At 36.7% G+C, this 19,603-nt stretch overlaps 1 protein-coding gene across 1 annotated transcript in view; it reads left to right on the top strand.

Annotated features, from left to right (window-relative positions):
• The window catches only part of LOC150091571 (cartilage oligomeric matrix protein-like), a 131,268-nt gene that overhangs the window by 37,374 nt on the left and 74,291 nt on the right, over positions 1-19,603 (top strand). Inside the window, exons 5-14 of the mRNA XM_090376238.1 lie at positions 11-87; positions 2,932-2,986; positions 6,214-6,369; positions 6,620-6,843; positions 9,273-9,416; positions 9,621-9,695; positions 10,280-10,432; positions 10,621-10,725; positions 10,961-11,068; positions 17,692-17,866. Of these exons, the coding sequence (XP_090232364.1) occupies positions 11-87; positions 2,932-2,986; positions 6,214-6,369; positions 6,620-6,843; positions 9,273-9,416; positions 9,621-9,695; positions 10,280-10,432; positions 10,621-10,725; positions 10,961-11,068; positions 17,692-17,866 (1,272 nt within the window). The remainder of the gene's footprint in view (positions 1-10; positions 88-2,931; positions 2,987-6,213; positions 6,370-6,619; positions 6,844-9,272; positions 9,417-9,620; positions 9,696-10,279; positions 10,433-10,620; positions 10,726-10,960; positions 11,069-17,691; positions 17,867-19,603) is intronic.

Below are 19,603 nucleotides of genomic sequence, written 5' to 3'. Positions count from 1 at the left end.
TTTCTTTCAGAACAAGACCTCCTTGTAGAAACATTAGCAGAACTCACAGCAGCAGTTAGAGAACTCCGCAAAAATATGGATCTTCAGGTGCGTTGTTTCAATTCAACATTTACTTTGGCCTTCATTAATGTACGCTGCATTAACTGTTGTTCTAAAACTTATATTTTTCTCGGCAGGCTATAAAATCTATTACTATTGCTTGATATACTAAAATCCAAATCCATCCATATTTACCATTTAAGCTACTTATGGTCACATGACATGGAAGAGTCTGATGCTGACGATCACACAGTTTCAATCCCGTTTGTTAGGTAGACACCTTTCTCTAGTATAATTTCCAATATTGAAAATCACTTAGTTTTCTTTCTTGTGTTTAAACACCGAGTTCATTAATTTAATTAATTTTATTTTATTTTTTCGCCTGTTACTCTGATTTTGTGTTTTACAATAAAATAGCACACCACGCATCTAAATCGCATTAAGAACAACCTTACAAGCTGACCTATATGGAAACAAATGAAATCAGAATATAATACCCGGTACGTATTCAAGCATTTGAAAAATGCGGCACACGGCTACACTTTGTTTGACGTAAATCTCCGAATCCTAGGGATTAAACAGATTATTTCTTTCACTAATGCATTTTCAGACAAATCCTAAAATCCCCGGGATTTGTAACAAAAGTAAGCTCTTCTGTAATTCAATTTTGAAATTGAAACATAGATCTAGGGGTCTTAGATATTTTGAAGAGCAGTCAGGTAAGTTGTTTATGTACTTGGATTCCATTTCAGTGTTGGCTTTAAGCCCTATGCTATCCAAGCGAAACAATCTTCAATTGGCCCTTACTAATGCAATAGCCCTCTAACAGTTATCAGCTATGCTAACTGTCAGACGGGTTTTGCATTAGTAAGCCTTGTATCTTCATTTATACTAATTGCAATACATAAAGGCCACTGATATCTTTATTTAAGTTTTAATATTAATAAAGACGCTTCAATTGATTATAACAACTGTCCCCCCCACATAATATGCTATAATATGGCTGAGTTAGTCGGCCTCTCTTGAGGGCATTATGGTTTCTACTTCCGCAAAGTCGAGTTTTTCGTCCAGAAAACTGATCGAAGAACACAAATTACAGCCAGATAATGTGTGCTCTTCGGTTAGAAATTACAGCTAGACAGGCACGATAAACTGTCGCCTCTTAGCCTTAGTTGCTTTGGCTCTTAACACAAACACGCCATCTATCATTTTCATTATACTATAAGGCATGTAAACAGGATAACAGGTAAAACTGTTCGAGCAGATTCTCACCCGTTTTTGGGCTAAGTTCAGGTTTGTAAATAGGCAAATAATTTTCCCATCCACAAAAAAAAAAAAAAAAAATGTTAGAAGAAATGGCTGCTGGAATCGTGAAGTTCCCGAAATAATTATTAATATGTATACCTCTTGCGAGTTTAATATTAATTCACGAGACCGAATTATGATAAACAGCAAGCAGCACTTCTCTAATATACGTAACTCATCTCTTATACAGGATGTCCCAAAAGTAACTGCGTATTTTGGTGAAATCCGGTGAATTTGGGACGAATGACTTAATAGCATGATTACAAGTTTATTTTTATACAATATCCAAGTTTGAAACAGAAAAAAAAATTATTACATACAAAGATCAAGAATTTAATTATTGCTTTCCATAAGTGCCTCATCAGTGTCCCTGCAAATTTCGAATCGCTCAGCCGCGTTGTGAAACACATTTACAAGCATTTCTGGGTAATTTCCTGTACTGCCTCCCAAATGCATTATCTAAGATCAGGTAAATCTTGAATCTTCTTGCGATAAACCTTTGATTTTATGAAACCTCAAGCAAAAAAAAAATCCAAGGGAGTTAAATCCGAAGAACTCGCCACCTAGGTCCTCCATGCCCGATCCACCGATTCAGAAAGCGCCTTTTGAGGTATTCCTGGACAGTTCGAGCGTAATGACATGGCGCTCCATCCTGCTGAAACACTACATTGAAATAACACCATTATCAAGAAGTTGGGGTTCAAGAAACTGCTGAAGCATATCAAGGTACACAGTTCCTGTAACTGTTGCTTCTGCAAAAAGTAAGGTCCATAAATTTTTGACTTCATCATCCCAAGCCACACATTTACTTTAGGGGCGTCTCTTTGCCATTCTGTGAACTAAGATGGTTTTTGGGAAGCCCAGATACGACAATTGTGGCGATTAAGTGTAAAAAGTCGCCTCATTACTGAACAAGATGTGGATCATTAAGCTGTTATTTTGGATTTGATCGACAAGTTCTGCACACATTGCTGCTTGACGTGGAAAATCTTCTTCATGCAGGTCATGCAACACTTGGATGTGATAGGCCTTTTTCATCAGTGTGGAACGCAAAATTCTGTGAACTGATGTCTTGGGTGTGTTCAGTCTTCGAGATCCCTCCCTAACTGATAAATTTGGGTCCTCTTCGAACATTTCTCGAATTGATTCAATGCTTGGGCGTCCACATTTCTTCTCGTCATGCACAGACCTAGTTTTTTAAACTTATTCACTAGTGCACGAATCGCATTGTCTGTAGGACCAAAACTATGAAATCTCCGTGAAAATCTTTCCCTAATTTCACAAAAATTCATTCCTTTGATACAGGATATTACAACAAAAATTCGTTCTTGAACATTCATCATGAATTATGGGTCTGAGAAGAAAACATTAAAATTAATAAAAATTATAATAACATCTCTAACACATTACAAATACTTATGTTTGATGTAAAAAAAGAAATTTATTTGAAAATCACACTGTTTCACTAAAATACGCAGCGACTTTTGGACATCTTGTATTTTAGCCACCATTAGGTTGATAAATTGATTTAATTTGGTAAGTGATAAAAAATCTTGAAATTAACGTAAATTAAAATTTTTCTTTCAGGTGAGGGAAACACGACTACTCAGAGAGTCCTTGGAACGCTGTGAGATGTGTCGAAGTAAGTACCAAATAATTAAGTAATGCGTATTTCTTGGGTATTCTTAATTATCGATTGGTATGTCGAGGTCTAAGAATATATTAAAATAATTAAAAGAAGTTTTAATATTTTATGAAACGAAACATGGCTTCATTAAAACACATTTGAAAAGTATCGATAAGCAATTGGAGCCTAGCTGATAAATTAATCAGCTATATAGTGCATTACTCCCCCCCCCTTTGCCATTCCAACGTAACAGTCCAGCAAATAATCATAAGAAAGACACAATATGGCCCTTGCAGCCTGTGTGTCGTTAAACTCAACAACAGTCCAGCAGCCGAGTGCTATCTCACTACTGACCTTCTATTCGATGTAGTGTGGTCATAGCTGTAGTTTTGGAGTGATTTTGGATTTCAAGGTTGTCAGAATCATAATATTTTATACCTTTAAATAAAAATAAATAAATCTGCAGCTATTGTAAATCCACTGCCGGATGGAGGCCTTCTCAAGAAGTCATGATGTAGGAATGGACCATAATCTGCCACGCTGGTCCAGTGCGGGTTGGCAGATTGATTGTATTTATCAGTCAAGGGCTTGACGCTCGGTCTAACCAAAGAGCGTGTGCTATTGCTATTCCGCTCCTGACCACTCGGCTACGTCTGCGCGGTAGCGCAGTGGTATCGTCACTGTCCTCCCCACACCGGGTGGAAAAGATCCAGGTTCGAATCTCGTCGATGACGCGAGGAATTTATGGGCATTTTTCACTCCATGGCTGAGTTAGTCGGTCTCAGGCGTAGACGGCAAGGTTTATCCTCCGGAACCCGGGGTTTTTCGTCCAGCAAAGAAAGCAAATCGACCAGAGAAAACACGCAGTTTACAAACACAATACACATGGGTAGATGAAGTAACCTTCCGGGTGACCCTAATAAATAGTTACCTACTCGGCTATGGAGGCCTTTCTATATAATTATTCTCTTATATAATATAAGAATATACACTGAGTGATCACTGAATTATGACCACCCCTATGAAAACTGAATGTGACCCATTGACCACGTGAGTGTGCAGTTAGTCGACGTACGTAGCATAGATAAGGTGTCAGTGGTTCAGTAGGTAATAAAATTCCGAGTGTGATAAAAGGAAGAATTTATCGGACATTGATAAAGGACAGATTGTGGACAGAGTGTGCTCGAAGAGTTGATGCCTCGATTTCCCAAACGGCTGAACTGGTGAGGTGTTAGAGAGACGCCGTAGTTAAAGTGTACCAGAACTGGCGTTCAAAATGGTCAAACAACGACCCGACGGCAAAACTGCAAAGATCAGCGAAAGGTTGCCGGGTCCGATGACTCGTACAGACGAACAGGCGCAGCACTGTTGAGGAGTTGACTACCCAACAGAACATGGGCCAACCCGGAACAATATCTGGCATGACCATGCGTCCCATGCATGGGCTATACCAGCAGACGACCCCTACGGCATCCTCTCCTAACCAAGGTTCATGGCGTAAAAGACTCGCCTGGTGCAAAAGAGCATGCAAGTTGCACGTTAGAAAACTGGAAGAAAGTGTGCTGGTTGGGTGAGTCATGTTATTTACCCCACACCGTGGATGGTCGTGTACGGATTTGGCGTCAACAGCATGAGGCTCTTCATCCACCATGTATGGTATCAAAAGTGCAGGCCGGTGGAGGCGGTTGTATGGTGTGGGGCATGTTTCACCGGCAGGAACTTGGACCCATGATGCATGTGGAACAACATATCAGGTCTTCGCTATCGCCAACTGCTTGCTGACTGTGTACACCCCTCTATGTTACACTTTTTCTGATGGTGTCTTCCAAGATGACAATGCGCCGAGCCATCGGGCACTTGTGCAGGAATGGTTTGAGGAACACAGTTCTGACTTCCAGTATATCGATTGGCTTCCGAACTCCCCCGATATCAATCCCATAGAGCTAAGATGCGTTTAGGGCTAAAGCCTCAAGCTGCGAGCAAATTTAGACTATGTATATATTTAGTGCAATAGCATCATCAATACACAGCCATTTCTGAATAAACAGAATATTTATAAGGCGGCATCGTTTTAAGTTATATCTCATATTGTGAATACCTTCACAACGAGTTGCCATGATATTGCACTACTTTTAATAAGTAACGCTTCACCTAATTTATTTATTTATTTTTTATTTTATTTTTTTTTTTAACACCACGGGAAATCCTTTTTTTTTTTTTTTTCTCTCTCTCCTCTGGAGTGGGCCCCCCAGAGGAATCTGGCCCATCTTTTGCCAACATCAGGTGGGTCAGAGTCTCGAATTGAGACAATGCGAGCTCCATTGAGACTGGCCCACCTTCCCGTGGTGTGGACGAGTACCCAGAATCATCTGTCCAGGTGACTGATGATTCTGGGTAGCCAAGCGGTCAGACACAACAACAGAACACACACATAATACACACAAACATACACTACTTATTTCTGGCCCTTCTACAGTGGTACTGTTCTTCACAGAGATACGAGGCGGAGATGAACTGACGTTCTAGGTGCCGCCCATTACAAAAAGACATGTCCACACATGTCCACATGTCCATGTCACCTAAGGAGAAGACTAATGTTACTTATTCTCAGATAGATACCACCACCCGGACGGCACCGTTTCAGGGCTATTTGGCCCTTCTTCCCTGAAACGGTGCCGTCCGGGTGGTAGTACCTATCTGAGAATAAGTAACATTAGTCTTCTCCTTAGGTGAAGCGTTACTTATTAAAAGTAGTGCAATATCATGGCAACTCGTTGTGAAGGTATTCACAATATGAGATATAACTTAAAACGATGCCGCCTTTAAATATTCTGTTTATTCAGAAATGGCTGTGTATCAGTGATGCTATTGCACTTAATATATCCATAGAGCACTTGTGGGACACTACAGAAAGGCATATCAGGCGTCTGGATACACCAATCACCTCCATACCTGCATTGCTGACCGCATTACACACAGCTTGGTTGGCCATACCTCCCGAACGCTTCCGACATCTTGTTGAATCAATGCCACATCGGACAGCTGCTGCAAAGGGCAAAAGGAAGACCTACGAATGATTAGGTAGGTGGTCATAATTCAGTGATCACTCAGTGTATAATACAGTATTATATTTATTCTTACTCCATATGAAAACTAATCCTAAAAATAATTGCAAAAGCTGTAATTTGAAATGCATTCCCCGTGAAAATATTCTGGAAATTAAATCTTATATTTTCTTTTAGTTAGAAAACGCTGTCGAGACAAGCCATGCTTTCCCGGTGTTTCATGTGAAGACACACCGGATGGATTCAGATGTAGTGCGTGCCCAAGAGGTTTCACTGGAGATGGTGTCGCCTGTAAACCTCTAATAACTTGCAGTGACCGACCATGTTTCCCTGGTAAGTCAACAAACGAACAGGCAAGTAAAAAAAATTTTTAATCCTGCTTCAGCCCCGTTCATTTGAGAACTAGCTATTCCTCAAACGATTCATTAAACGAATGAGATTTCAAAACTTAAAGATTACAAGTAACAAAGAGCAGATAATTTTCGATATTTTCCTTAAAATTGTATACTATTTAATGTTTCATTTTAACATTCAGTTTTTTTTTTGTTTTTTTTTTGTGTGCTCATTTTTTATTTTCATTTAGGAGTGCGCTGTTACGATATGGATAATGGAGGTTACAGATGTGGACCCTGCCCTGCTGGGTATTCTGGTAACGGGATTATATGCAAACCTTCCAACCGATGTTCCGAAAATCCCTGTTTTTCAGGAGTGCAATGTGTAAATACTGATACTGGACTTGGGTTCTTGTGCGGACCATGCCCGCCTGGTTATACAGGGAATGGAAGTCATTGTTCAGATATAGACGAGGTAAGGAAAGAAGGGAATTAATTATCAGTTTATATACCAAACAATGTGAAGAAATATTTGTGTTAATTTGATTTCACGCGAATTAATTTCGAAAAAACATTAATTAAATTAATCACTCTTGAACCATGTGAAAGTAACAGTGCTATTACCATTAAAAACTAATTAACGAACCAACCAAATTAATTAAGTAGGTTTAATTAATTAATAAAACCTACTTTCATTTCACTAAGGGAAGAGTAGCTTTTCGCGAGGTTGGCGTGATGCTGTGGCCTATGTTACGCATAAAGACTATTAAGAAATCCATCCCCAAAGACAAAAGCACACTCCAAAATAATAAACTAACTGAAAGCATAAAATAATAGAGGTTTCACATAATATTTCTGTGAAAATCTGTTCATTACTAGGATGAAGAAATAAATACATCTATTGGACATTTGAGGTGCCAATAAATTTCTTCGAATACTGCGTGACTCGGAACACAATCATGCACCCATTCTATAGAGAGAAATTACAGAAATTACTATTTCAAGATTTTTCAAAATTAAAGAAGGATATGGTTTCTTAACTATTATTTTTCTTAAGAAATAAGTTTGCAAGCCAGAACTTATAATACTGTATACGATTACCAAAGTCGTCCAAAAATCACATAAAAGTAGCTTAACTCCTTTTCTGCCTATGCGTTACCAAACTGCCTATGGCTCAAATGTTGCACTTCATCGATTTAAAAAAAAAAAAAAAAAAAATTGTCGATCCACTTCTCAGATGCTTCTGTCTCTCACGTAACTTCGAACTTATAAGGCGGGAGTTTTAACAAGAATACTTTTGTATAAACTGCCACTGTAATGACAGAGTGTGTAGGAATTACTCTATAATATTGCATAATATTATATCATAATTCACTTATGATTGAATTCATATGCTTTTAATTATAAAGAATGAAAAGAAAATACGGAAAGAATACCTGGATCAATTGATGATAAATCTCATTCATCGAACCAGAATAACATGAAGCAACACAAGGCAATTCATTAAACTTACACAAAAATTGTTTTGCATAATGTCTTCCATCATTCAAGCTGTCTTGAATGTCTGTTCTGACTATTCCGTACACCACATTACAGCATATATACTCAATGTAAGAAAACTTGCCCAAAAAAGCTTGGCTTGATTTATCCGAACTTTTGGTACACAACAGGCAAGGTTAAGAGAAGAAATTAATTAAAAAAAAAATCTTTAATGCTAAAAACCAGGACACCTCAGTACAAATATGATCCGCCTCTGGCAGCGATGCAAGTCATTATGCTGATTGACTTTGTGTACAAAAAGGTGTCAGATATCCTCTTTAGGAATATCCCTCCAAGACCGGATTAAATGTTCTCTTAAAACCTCTACGGTTTGGGCTCTAAGTTGCCGTTGCACCATATCCTAAACGCACACTGTCTTGTTGGAATAAAGGCTTATTTAACTATCAGAGATATAGTAAAACAACACATCTACTCGTGAATAAAAAGTTTCAGATGTTCGACATACCTTTAAATTACAGGCAGGGGCATCACGTTTACCGGGGAGTAGACACACGAGTCCTATCCTCCCCCCACTACCCCAAGAAAATGAATGAATCTTTCCATAATCATGAAACTACATCATGGCCACCTCATTTTATCACTGAAGAAAATCTGTTACCATCCACCATTCCAGCTGCCTCTATTCTGCACAACTGAAATCACTGTATTACGAGATGTGGTAAGAGCAGAATGCAGTGCTCAATGTGAATGCAATAATGTGGACTTTGCCAGTTATCTACTAATGGTGCTTCTTGATAGATGTCCCATAAATGAATTAACATCCTCCTCAGAAAGGCAAATCTGTTAATCGCAGCCTAGAGACAAAGTATCTGGTCTTCATTCACGTTTGTCTGGATGCTCCAGAACATGGACGACTGCTCTTGGTGTTCAGCTATCCACTGGATAACCGAACACACCAAGAATATTCTTCATAGTGGTAACATCGACGAAGTACCTTGGAATCTAGACCAACACGAATCGCATTTTTCCAAGCGGACATGGTATGGGCATTTAAAAGCCTTTCCCACAAACTAACTCACTAGTTGGTCGTTTCTGCAGGTAATAATAGCATCTGTTACACTAACCACTACAATGGCTCTGTATCTTGTTTATTTTCGCTTCGAAAAAAAAGTAAGAAAGATACAGAATCTCATTTGCATATACTTTCAGGACACACTGACAGACAACATCCATTAATTCTTTTAGGTTTTGGCAATTTTCTGGCACTGCATGTAAGAAAAATCCAAAGAGTAACATTATTCTGACACTTTTTTTTTTGTTGTTTTATGCTATATCATTGATTACTAATCTGATATTGTTCCTGTATATATTATTTTGTTATATACTGCGCGTTTATATATCTAGTGTGATCTCGCGGAGCCGTGCTTTCGTGGTGTCTCGTGCAGGAATACAGCACCAGGTTATAGATGCGGTGCGTGTCCATCTGGTTATTACACAGGCCAAGGGATGGAAGGTGTAGGCATTGAATATGCACAGACAGTGAAACAGGTAAATTTTGCTAATCTCGTATTTTTAAAACTCTATACAGCAGCAAAAAGTGTAGTTTATTCACATCTGTATATCATACTGCATTCTTTTTTGTTTAATGTCAATCATACTTAGCTAAATGTATTGCATTTTGAATACAATATCGGTGACAAAGATTCTACTGGGTGAGGTAAAACTATTAATTGGGATGCTCTCTTCTTTCAGACTTGCTACGACATCAACGAATGTGAAGAAAACAACGGAGGATGTGTAACTCATTCTCGATGCCTGAACGCTCCGGTGAGTTTAATGTCTTTCGGAGGGAGTACTAAAATGCTACAGTTTCTCTTCTTACTGTATTTAAAGGAAAAATTTAAAAAAAAAAAAAACTATCACTATGTTCAACACAGTACTAATTATAGTACAATGATGCATATTTAACAATATCCTGTATTGTGTTGGAATTTATAATACAGATCTGCACATAAATTAAAATTTCAACATCAGTTTAAGTGCACTCGTCTTCAAAAACAGATTTTTTTCTAACTCGCCTTAAACCGAAGAACTCAGAAAAAACTACTCTTCGGAATCCTACGCTAGGGTGCCAATTATTCAAGGAAAATAACTGACTTAAGTCCCAATAATTGCAGATAAACGATCTTGTACTATATTAGGATAGTTGGAGTACCCTGGAACTTTTTAAACTGTTATTTCTCTAGTTTTAGATAATTTGGATATGCTGATTCAAGCTCTTATAAAAATTTTAATATCTACTCTTGAGTTCGTTTTTAAATTAAGAACCCCAAAGATCATGTGAACCATTTCAAGTCAAAAACAAAGAAAAGAAACATACTTATCACAGTTTTTTTATTTTTTTATTCCAGGGTTCTTTCCGATGTGGAAACTGTGTTGAAGGATATTTTGGAAATCAGACAGTAGGTTGTCATCCACACCCAGGTTCCTGTCCTGATGGCACTATCTGTGACCCTAACGCCCAATGTATTTTACCAAGAGGAGCTGTCAAGTATGAGTGTCAAGTAAGTACACGTACTGACATGGGCTGGCTTTTACAGCCACATTACTTGTATCACAATTCAAATCCAACTTTCATTTATAACTTGCTTTCAGTTGTATTTCTAATATTCTAAATATAACAATGGATGATTTCTGCTCTCAAAGATATATCAGTAAACAAAAAATGAATGTCTATTTTATTTCACGACAGTGTCGTATTGGATGGGCAGGTGACGGCAAAGTTTGTGGACCAGATACTGACCTAGATGGATGGGCGGACTACAATCTGAACTGCAACAGTCTTCGCTGTAGGGCGGTAAGCTAAGTTCTATCACTCGACACATACCTTTCACAGTATATGGATCGCTTAATGATAACGCTAATGGTATTAGCTATTACTTAAGTGGGGAGTCATCCTTAGCGTAGATTAAGTCTCATCATACGTATATGATTAGTGTTTTAGGTTTTGTTCTTAAATTGTCATAAATTGTGTTTTGTTATTTGGAAATCAGCGAACACAAAACTCTACTACTTGCATTGATTTTTTTCAGGATAATTGTCCTGCAACACCAAACAGCGGCCAAGAAGATGCGGACAATGATGGAATGGGAAATGCATGCGACAACGATGCAGACAATGATGGAATACCTAACAATCCTGTAAGTTATAAAATCAGCTGATTTAAAAATCATAATCATGATACAGTGACAGATTTTCTCTGACTTCTGCACAGTGTTGTCAGATAGCCAACAAATACAAATTTACAGTAGCAGCGAGCAAATTCTAGAAATTTTCTAGAACTTTCCCTCTTTTCTGAATTTCAGCAAGTACAGTTTAAGATCACGACGTGTTGATTCAGCTGCCTAATATCAAATGATTTTATATTTTAATTTATGTATTATTTTTATGCCCATACCGGGACCATGAAAAAGTTTTAATTTAAAAAACGAAAGAGTTTTTTTTTTATTTTAATTAAAACTTTTTCGCGGTCCTGATATGGGCATATGGTACTCTATAAATTTTTTTGAATGAATTACACAAGTGCAAAAACAGACAGTTTTCAGTAATCTGTGCAATTTTGGCAAATGTTTTAAACATATCTCAAAAACATCAATTTTTACTGTTAGCAGGAATAAGCGTGAAATATAAAATTTGATGAGACAAAAAGAATACGGAGTTCCGCCTAGCTGCTCATCAAAAACAAAACTCAAATACTGCTTGAACTGGCCGAAATCTAAAGACGTTGCAAAGACAAAAAGATTCGCCTTGTATACTGCCGTTGAAGAGCCTCTTGGGCGGTGGTTCTTTACAGCAAGAAAATCAAAATTCACAAGGAAGAGCTTGTGATTCTCGAGTTAATCTGACATGAAAACTTTGAACCAGGAACTGGATGCCTGCAGCGATTCCAAGATCGGCACAACGTGTACTGTAAAGATATGAATGGATTCCGTTTACTGTTGTCAATTTTTCAATTGCTCCATATGAAGTACATCATAAAATACTTTCGCAACAGCAAAGCCATCCCAGGTCAGGTTGGTAATAAGAAATATCATCAAGGTTCTCTATGAAAGTGGCCATTGAGTTCGTGCGGAACAGAAGGAATTGTATCAAAAAAAAGTACGGTGCAAAACTGTTTTCAGAAATCTGGTTTTGCTTCGATTGGAAATGAGGTAGATGATGATGAACTCTGACGATACGGTATAGAAGAGCTGTAGTATGAAGCTGACCCGTTGTCATATCACTGCATTACAGAGGATAGCTTCTTTGGTGCTACTTTGAAGGAACTTCGTACTGCACGTGATGACTTATTTGTAGGCCCCATATTAACAGGTGCTGAAATAGAATTACATATTAACCAAGTGCGAAGATCTAGAAAGGAACAAATGTCCTACATATGATAGTGAATAAGAATTACCACAAGAGGTAGCAAACAGCGTTTCGGTTGCAGAAGCTGCCTCATGTTTAGATACAATTAAAAGTTTCTTGATGCCACGAGGCATGAATGCCTAGGATGAGGTACTGAATAAAATGGATTTTTCTTAGAAATACGATTACAAGATGAGGTGTGGCGAAAAGAAAAAAAACAATGTAATTTAGATGAATGTTTAATTAAAACTGGTAAGGTTGGACATGTCAATTCTGTTTACTTACTTTTACGATAACAAATCTATAGCAAAACTTAAACACGTTTTACTATCGATTTTTTTTTTTTCACATAATACTGTATTTCACCCGTTTATTGATGTTACTTTTATAATGAATTGTAAACTCACTATAAAAGCAAATTCAACAAACAGAAACGAGGTTTAGACCCCCTCCCCGAGTTCCTTATAAAGGGATTCGATAAACACTTAACAAAGTGTTTTCTTATTTTAAAATTAGATTCACGCTGTGCTTCAGAGGATTCGAAGTCGAGTGGTGAAAAAGTGATTCGAAAATTTTGTTCTTTGCATAGAAATTTAGTACGGAAACCACAAAAAAAGATCATTTATGAATTGTTGTCTCGGTAATTTTCTCTCCCAACTGATTACTCAGATCATATTGAGCCAGTTCCTATGATATTATCTGCGATCATTTTTAACATGTATTATGACTCTTGAAGTGCCTCGTGGGTAGAACAGTTGATAGGATCGCTGTCCTTCATACACCGAGTGGAAAAGACCCGAGTTCGAATCCCATTGATGACGGGAGGAAATTTTTATGGGTATTTTTCACAAAGTGGCTGAGTTAGTCAGTCTCAAGCGAGGGTAGCATGGTTTTTTTCTCCCGAAAACTCGGGTTTTTCGTCAGCAAACAGAAAATCGAGCACACGCAATTTACAGACAATATACACGGAGCAACATGGTTACCGATGCTCCTAAACCCAATAACAATAACGACTCCGAAGTGCATGTTCTCCGGCCGATTTGCATGTTACATGTAAGTAAAAACCAGGAACAACTCACAGGGATTACCTGAGACCAGCCAATTACATCTGCGACTGAAGAGACGTTAAGAAATTCTCCGACTAGATTCAAACCCAGACATTTCCAAACCCAGTGATATGTTCGGAATCCACTGTACTGTCAGATAGCATTAAAACTCGGAATAGTTCGAAATTCACCGAATCGCAGTTCCGGTTCGTCACACGTATAAATAATGTAACGAATAAAAATAAAAAGTTTATTAATGAGCCTTCTGTTTCTTAAAATTTTCTATTTTGATCCGTGCGTAGGGATCTACGGGATGGATTAAAGAAGAATGCATAGCGTTTTCACTTTGCTAACTTCGGCACCGTGTTAGAAATGGGGTTGATCCCATTATCAGTATTATTAATATAAGTGCTGTGTTAAGCTTTTCTGCATCTACCAAAAAAAAAAATCCTTCATTCAGACCTTTCTCGTTGCCAAAAAAAGTGCCTGTCCATTTCGACTTTGAACTTATAAGACTATCCATATTAACCAACCGTTGCAAGGAAATTCATTCCAATGATTTATGACACCCTATCCAAAGGAAACTTCGTGAGATCAAGCCTTCTGTTATTCTCCAAAATTTTGTATTTATGTCCCCTTGTTCTTCTCTTTTTTTTTCTTCCCTCAGTGAAAATATACTTCCTTCATTATTTTACTGGTTTTCATCAGAGCCTTATATACCTCTATCAGGTACCCCTCTAAGATACTTAGTTGCCAAACATGCAGTTTGCACCTTTTAACCCTTTTTCTTACGGACATTGATTAGCACCACTCATCAATCTGGTTGCCCAGATTGCCCCGATCTGCCTGCCCACAATAAATTAATAAAATATATATAAAAATAACCATATGCGGGCCTATACAACGTACCAAGACTCGATAGATTTAGGCTACAAGTTTATTTATACAGGGTAAAGGAGGGATTGTATCTGGTGCACACTTCTAAAAATCAAAAAAATACGAATAGGTGAGACGTACACATGTTTTTAAATCATATAATCGTATATAATTTAGAATATTTTATATTAGTGAAAACTAAGATTAAATTTCAAAAATGTGTTTGAAAAAAAGATAACTTTCGGGCACCCCCCTCTTCCCACCTAGGTAGGTGAGATGCCTTGTGGAACAAGTTAATGTTTCTCGATGTTCCTTGATATTAGTCTCCTACAAAAGTGTTCCTTCTAGAATATTGAAGTTTTCTTTCCTCTTCCTTAATTTTCACTTTATCTTCAGTTAGAGTTATCATGCCAATATGCAAGTCATCTTGTGTTCATGATTCTCGATTCTTTTCCTTTTATAAATTCTTGGTATTTCACTAAAACGGAACAGGAAGAATACTGTACAAAAATGCTACAAAATTAGCTGTCCTGTAGAATAATTACTCGTATGTCATGTCATGCAGCATAAGCGTCTGATTCCACCCGAGGGTTGACATTGCAGCAAGCCAGACAGCCTTAAAACACAGCACAAAGCAAGAAGGCAGTGCTCACTATCAAGCCCCGCCGGCGGTAATGGTAGCACCCAAAATGTATCAAAAACGGTAATGGGTCACCTGACCTGACAGGTGACCAACTTTCTTTTTAATTTTTGGAAGACATTCCGGATTTTCTGCATTTCTTTAGTATTCTCTTTAGCTGGAAAATGCTAATTTTCATCTTGTCTTAATGGACTGCTGTACTTAATTTATGCATGGAAACCTTTTATTTCAAAAAAATATATTAATTCTGGTGAAAATTAAAAAAAAAAAAAAAAAGGTTTAGACAAAAAATAAACATCTATTAGATTCTTCTAATTTCCAGTTTAAAAGGCTGTTACGCCTTCAAACTTTTAAATATGCGCATATATTTCTGCCTATTGTGTGTACAAATAGTTTTAAAAATTTTTTAAATTTTTATATAGATATATATATATATATTTAAAAAGTAATCGTACCAAAGAAACAAAACTGTAAAGAGATGTATAGTAAAATATATCTTTATCCGTTGATATATGATATTTCACACAGTATTTTATTCATTCGAAAACTTTTCTTGCCTGTTCTTTTGAATTTCTAATGTTAATTAATTTTCAGGGTCTCTACACCTCCGTCCTCTTGCGATATATCTTTATACACAAAATATATATTTATATTTTTTTTTCACAAAAAAAAAAATCCATTTTCAAAATTCATTTCAAATTGGGCGCGCTTCGCAGCTCGCGAAGTTTTAAATTACGTACGCTGATTCCCGCAGAATAGCGTCTATCTTGAGAGAATATCAGGTTTCGTGTTCAATTTATGAAAAAAATAATAAATATTTCAAAAACAACTAGGAAAGCCTGTAGATATTTACTGAACTAGTGGGAGAGTAAAACAAGTAGCCTGAAACTAAAAACAAACACATAATTCGAAACTACGGCGGGTAACAGGTGACCCGCCATCATTACTCTGTTAAAATCATTAAAAAAAATCACTTCAGTGATGACTGCAGTAAAAGTTTCTCTATATTCAGGACGATAGGAAAAAAATTTAATTTTTAATAACTAATTAAAAGTTAAAGTGGGATCGTAATTTTCGAGGGTCATCTATTAGGTGCCCCGCCACCATTTTTCGTAGTTTACAAATAACTCGTGCTGACACTAATGCTGTAAACTCTTCTGTATTTGCTACTACACATAAAAGAATTTAATAGCACAATCTTCTTTGCCAACACCAAACATTGGTATTGCACAATTTTTCACGCCATCTTCTAGCCCAGTTAGACCAAGTGGTACTGGCATCTATCCCATCTCACCTTATATAATTCGCATCACCCCTGGATCCATCACGCTGTAGGCCGGACTACCATCGCTTACCACGAATTACCTAAATGTGACACTACTTCAAATAAACAAAGCAGGTTTATATAATATTAGAAATAAACAAAGCTTTTTTCTGTGCCAGGCCATTTTCCCAAATGGCATGGATCACGCCTATCTTCACAACGAGGTGAATCAGTATTACACTACTTCAAATAGATTGAATAATCCTTGCAATAAAATTTTATATGTATTTAATACAAGCTAAACTAAATTTTCAGTTCCAAAAAATTTCAGCTACACTTCTTTTTTGTTTTTCTTTTCTTTTACATTATTATAAACTATTATATATAAAAATCTTTTTAAATAATTTATCTTACTTATATAATTATTCGGAAACACTCATTAATTCGCTGTCTTTACTATTAAATTATAGTTTGAAATGATGATGTCAAAACAAATTTCAGTCGTGAGACATGGTCCAGGTTGACCACTGTAATTATTTCATCTTTTTTAGTAAAAAAAAAATGATGGTAATATATGGTCTCCTTACAGATGTGGTTGCTATTAGGAAAGGAGGATTGCAAGCCATGAGAATTAGATGTCGACTTACTCCTGCGAGAGAATGATAGCTTCAATTGAAGAAAGTACATGAACATGTTCGCTCAACAGTATGAATCCATTTACACAATGGCTTTCCATGTATAATATCGACATGAAATATTGCTAATAATTTCATCAATGATAATACGGTGTTTCTAGATTACAAGTTCTTAATTTCTAAACTTTTTCCTGGATGTATGTGACCAAGGCTCTCTAATATTGGCTGCAATTTCAAAACATTTATTGCTCATTAAATTAATGGTTGCTCATTAATTTAAGAGGAATTATTGGGTGCATGTTATTGCTTCATTTTGCGAGCCTAACGAAGGAAAAAGGCAGCGTTGCGTGTAATGTGTTCCCATTTTGAAATCACATTAAATTGGTACCTTTAAAAAAATAAAAGACAGTTGCATCTTATTTTCGTTTTACTATTAAGATATATAAAAGTATAGGGATCACTTCGCTATATTTGGTTATTGTAATATTTAGCATTGCTTAATATTACGTACTGTATATGGTAATATCAAAGCATAAATCACTTTGTATTGCATTATTTATAACTGTTTATATGTTGTTACAAAAACGTGTACTCGTATTTCCTTCATTTGCTCGGTTACAATGCCTTTCTGTATTTGTTAGAAATGCAACAAGAATTGCATACAATACCTTGTAACCAACCAAGTTTTAGAAATAAATTTTGCTGATTGCATTTCTCGCTGAGTTCTTTTATGAATAATTCATTAACTGGGTTTGTGTTTCTATTGATTAAAAACAACTATCTCGGCTACTGCAACCTAGTTTACGAAACATTGAGACTCCACTGCCATTCATTTTAGAGAAATAGAGCAAAGGAGACAAAGAAAAAATATTATGCTAGCTATCGCCTCCATTTTCATAGCGGATGTGTGCAATATTCTTCTATTTTCTCACAACTTTATGTTTTCTTTTTTTAGCCTCATGATAACTGTCCCCTGGTGCCCAATCCAAAGCAGGAAGACACTGATGTGGATGGTCCAGATAGACTAGGAGATGCATGTGATAACTGCCCAACAATACCCAATCCAGACCAGCTGGACTCAGATGGCGACGGCTTAGGGGATGAATGTGATCCAGATTCAGACGACGACAGTATTTATTTCTTTTTTATGTTTTTAAGTTTCACTATTTTTGTATAATTATTTTTCTCTACTCTTTCATGAATATCTATATACAGCAGGGAGTATTCCCTGATAATGTTTTTTGAGGTTTCAATACATTTAAATCCATGTGGATTCTGGGTCCGATTCTCGTCTGGACTGAGTGGATCTTTTGTAGGATTTTTTTTTTTTTTTCATGCTTATTGTTTGAAATTTTCCATTATATGAACAGGACTGGTTTTTCATTCCGCGAAACTGGCTACAGACTATAGTCCGTTACGTGGAATGAAAGACAATAATTTAGAGACCATTTTTATTTTTATGCAGACTATGATGATTAAGAAACAAAGGCTCCCTCGGCATGCGTTCGTCACAAAAAAAAAAAGAAGGCTAAAGTTTAAGCCTAATAAATAAAATTACAGTTCACAAACACTGAACCTTACATTATGAGTATCTTAAAACCTTCAGTGATATTAGTCACAAAAGTACAGAACTATTAAATTACATATTAGTAGAGCAAAAAAATTATACACCAAAATAAAACCAGAATACGACTATGATTGCACCCTGAATTAGTCTTAGTTTAGACAGAGGATGGTGGCACGCCTTGTGCTAGCTTTTCTATTGGATGGCTCCATTGGTGTGATGCTAGGCTCGATTCCCCACTGACCGCTGGTGGGGAACTGTAAGAATAACAGTGGAAGCAATCTGATCTAGTTGGTGGAATGAAGGGGAAGAAGAAGTGGAAGCAAAAAAAAATCCCCTTAGGGTAGAACTACAAAACAGAGCCAGTCGGGTCCCCCCTCCCACCTTGTTAAGTGAAAGCTTTATTTTTATGGAATGGCGTGCACGTCATCCGAAACCACCGAGCTTCGTGAGGTCGGTATACTCCTTTAGTCTGGATTTCATCCTTCGGGTTCATATGTTTTACGTACTACCTCTGAGACTCATGTCACCTTTTACGTGGTATTCCTCCTTTCCATAGGAGAGGAAAGAGATGAAAATCTGCTCAAACTTGGTGTTTCCTTTGAAGTAGATTCTGGTATTGTGTGTACTGATATATTTCAATTTTGATCTTTAAAGCCAAATTGCCTTGGTGTTTATTCTAAACAACTAACCTCCACAACACTATTTATTTATAAGCAAATGTTCATTGAGGCTGTTTCAGGTGCATTTTGATTCCCGTATTTCGAGCTCGAACTTCAGAGAGTTGCCACTGCATATCGGTGATTTGAATAATGGATATACTGATTCAGGAAGATACAGATTTTGCGCTAGCTCTGCTGGCTGGTGGTTTCGCATAACAGCACACCAGAGGTCAGATGTGTTTGAATTAGTCTCACAAAGACTTGTATCAAGAGTGTAATTGTTTACCAATGCTTCTGAAAAAAATATTTGCTAAATACGCTAATGATACCAACTAAAGTATTTATGTCTAATAAATGCTGCATATTATTTTTCAAAACACTTAATACGCTATTATGTATCTTGCAAGTTAAGAATGATGCTAATAACATTTTTTCCCGCAAAGCTACTTTAACTGCCTTAATTACGAGGGGCTGTACGTTGTTCTTTAAAATGATCAATAAACAAATCAGTGTATCTGGTGATTATGCATTTAAAAGGATGGCAGACTGAGGAAGAAGAGAGGTTTTTTTACTAGATTATTCTATAAAATAAATTTTTACAGAATTATTCAATATATTTTTTTTTTCCTTTGGGAAATCAA

This window comes from Mastigoproctus giganteus, chromosome 1 (genome assembly GCF_048544385.1).
Source record: "Mastigoproctus giganteus isolate SK-2022 chromosome 1, ASM4854438v1, whole genome shotgun sequence".
NCBI lineage: Eukaryota > Metazoa > Arthropoda > Arachnida > Uropygi > Thelyphonidae > Mastigoproctus > Mastigoproctus giganteus.
Note: the sequence above shows the minus strand (reverse complement) of the source record. Positions and strands in the feature narration are given on the sequence as shown.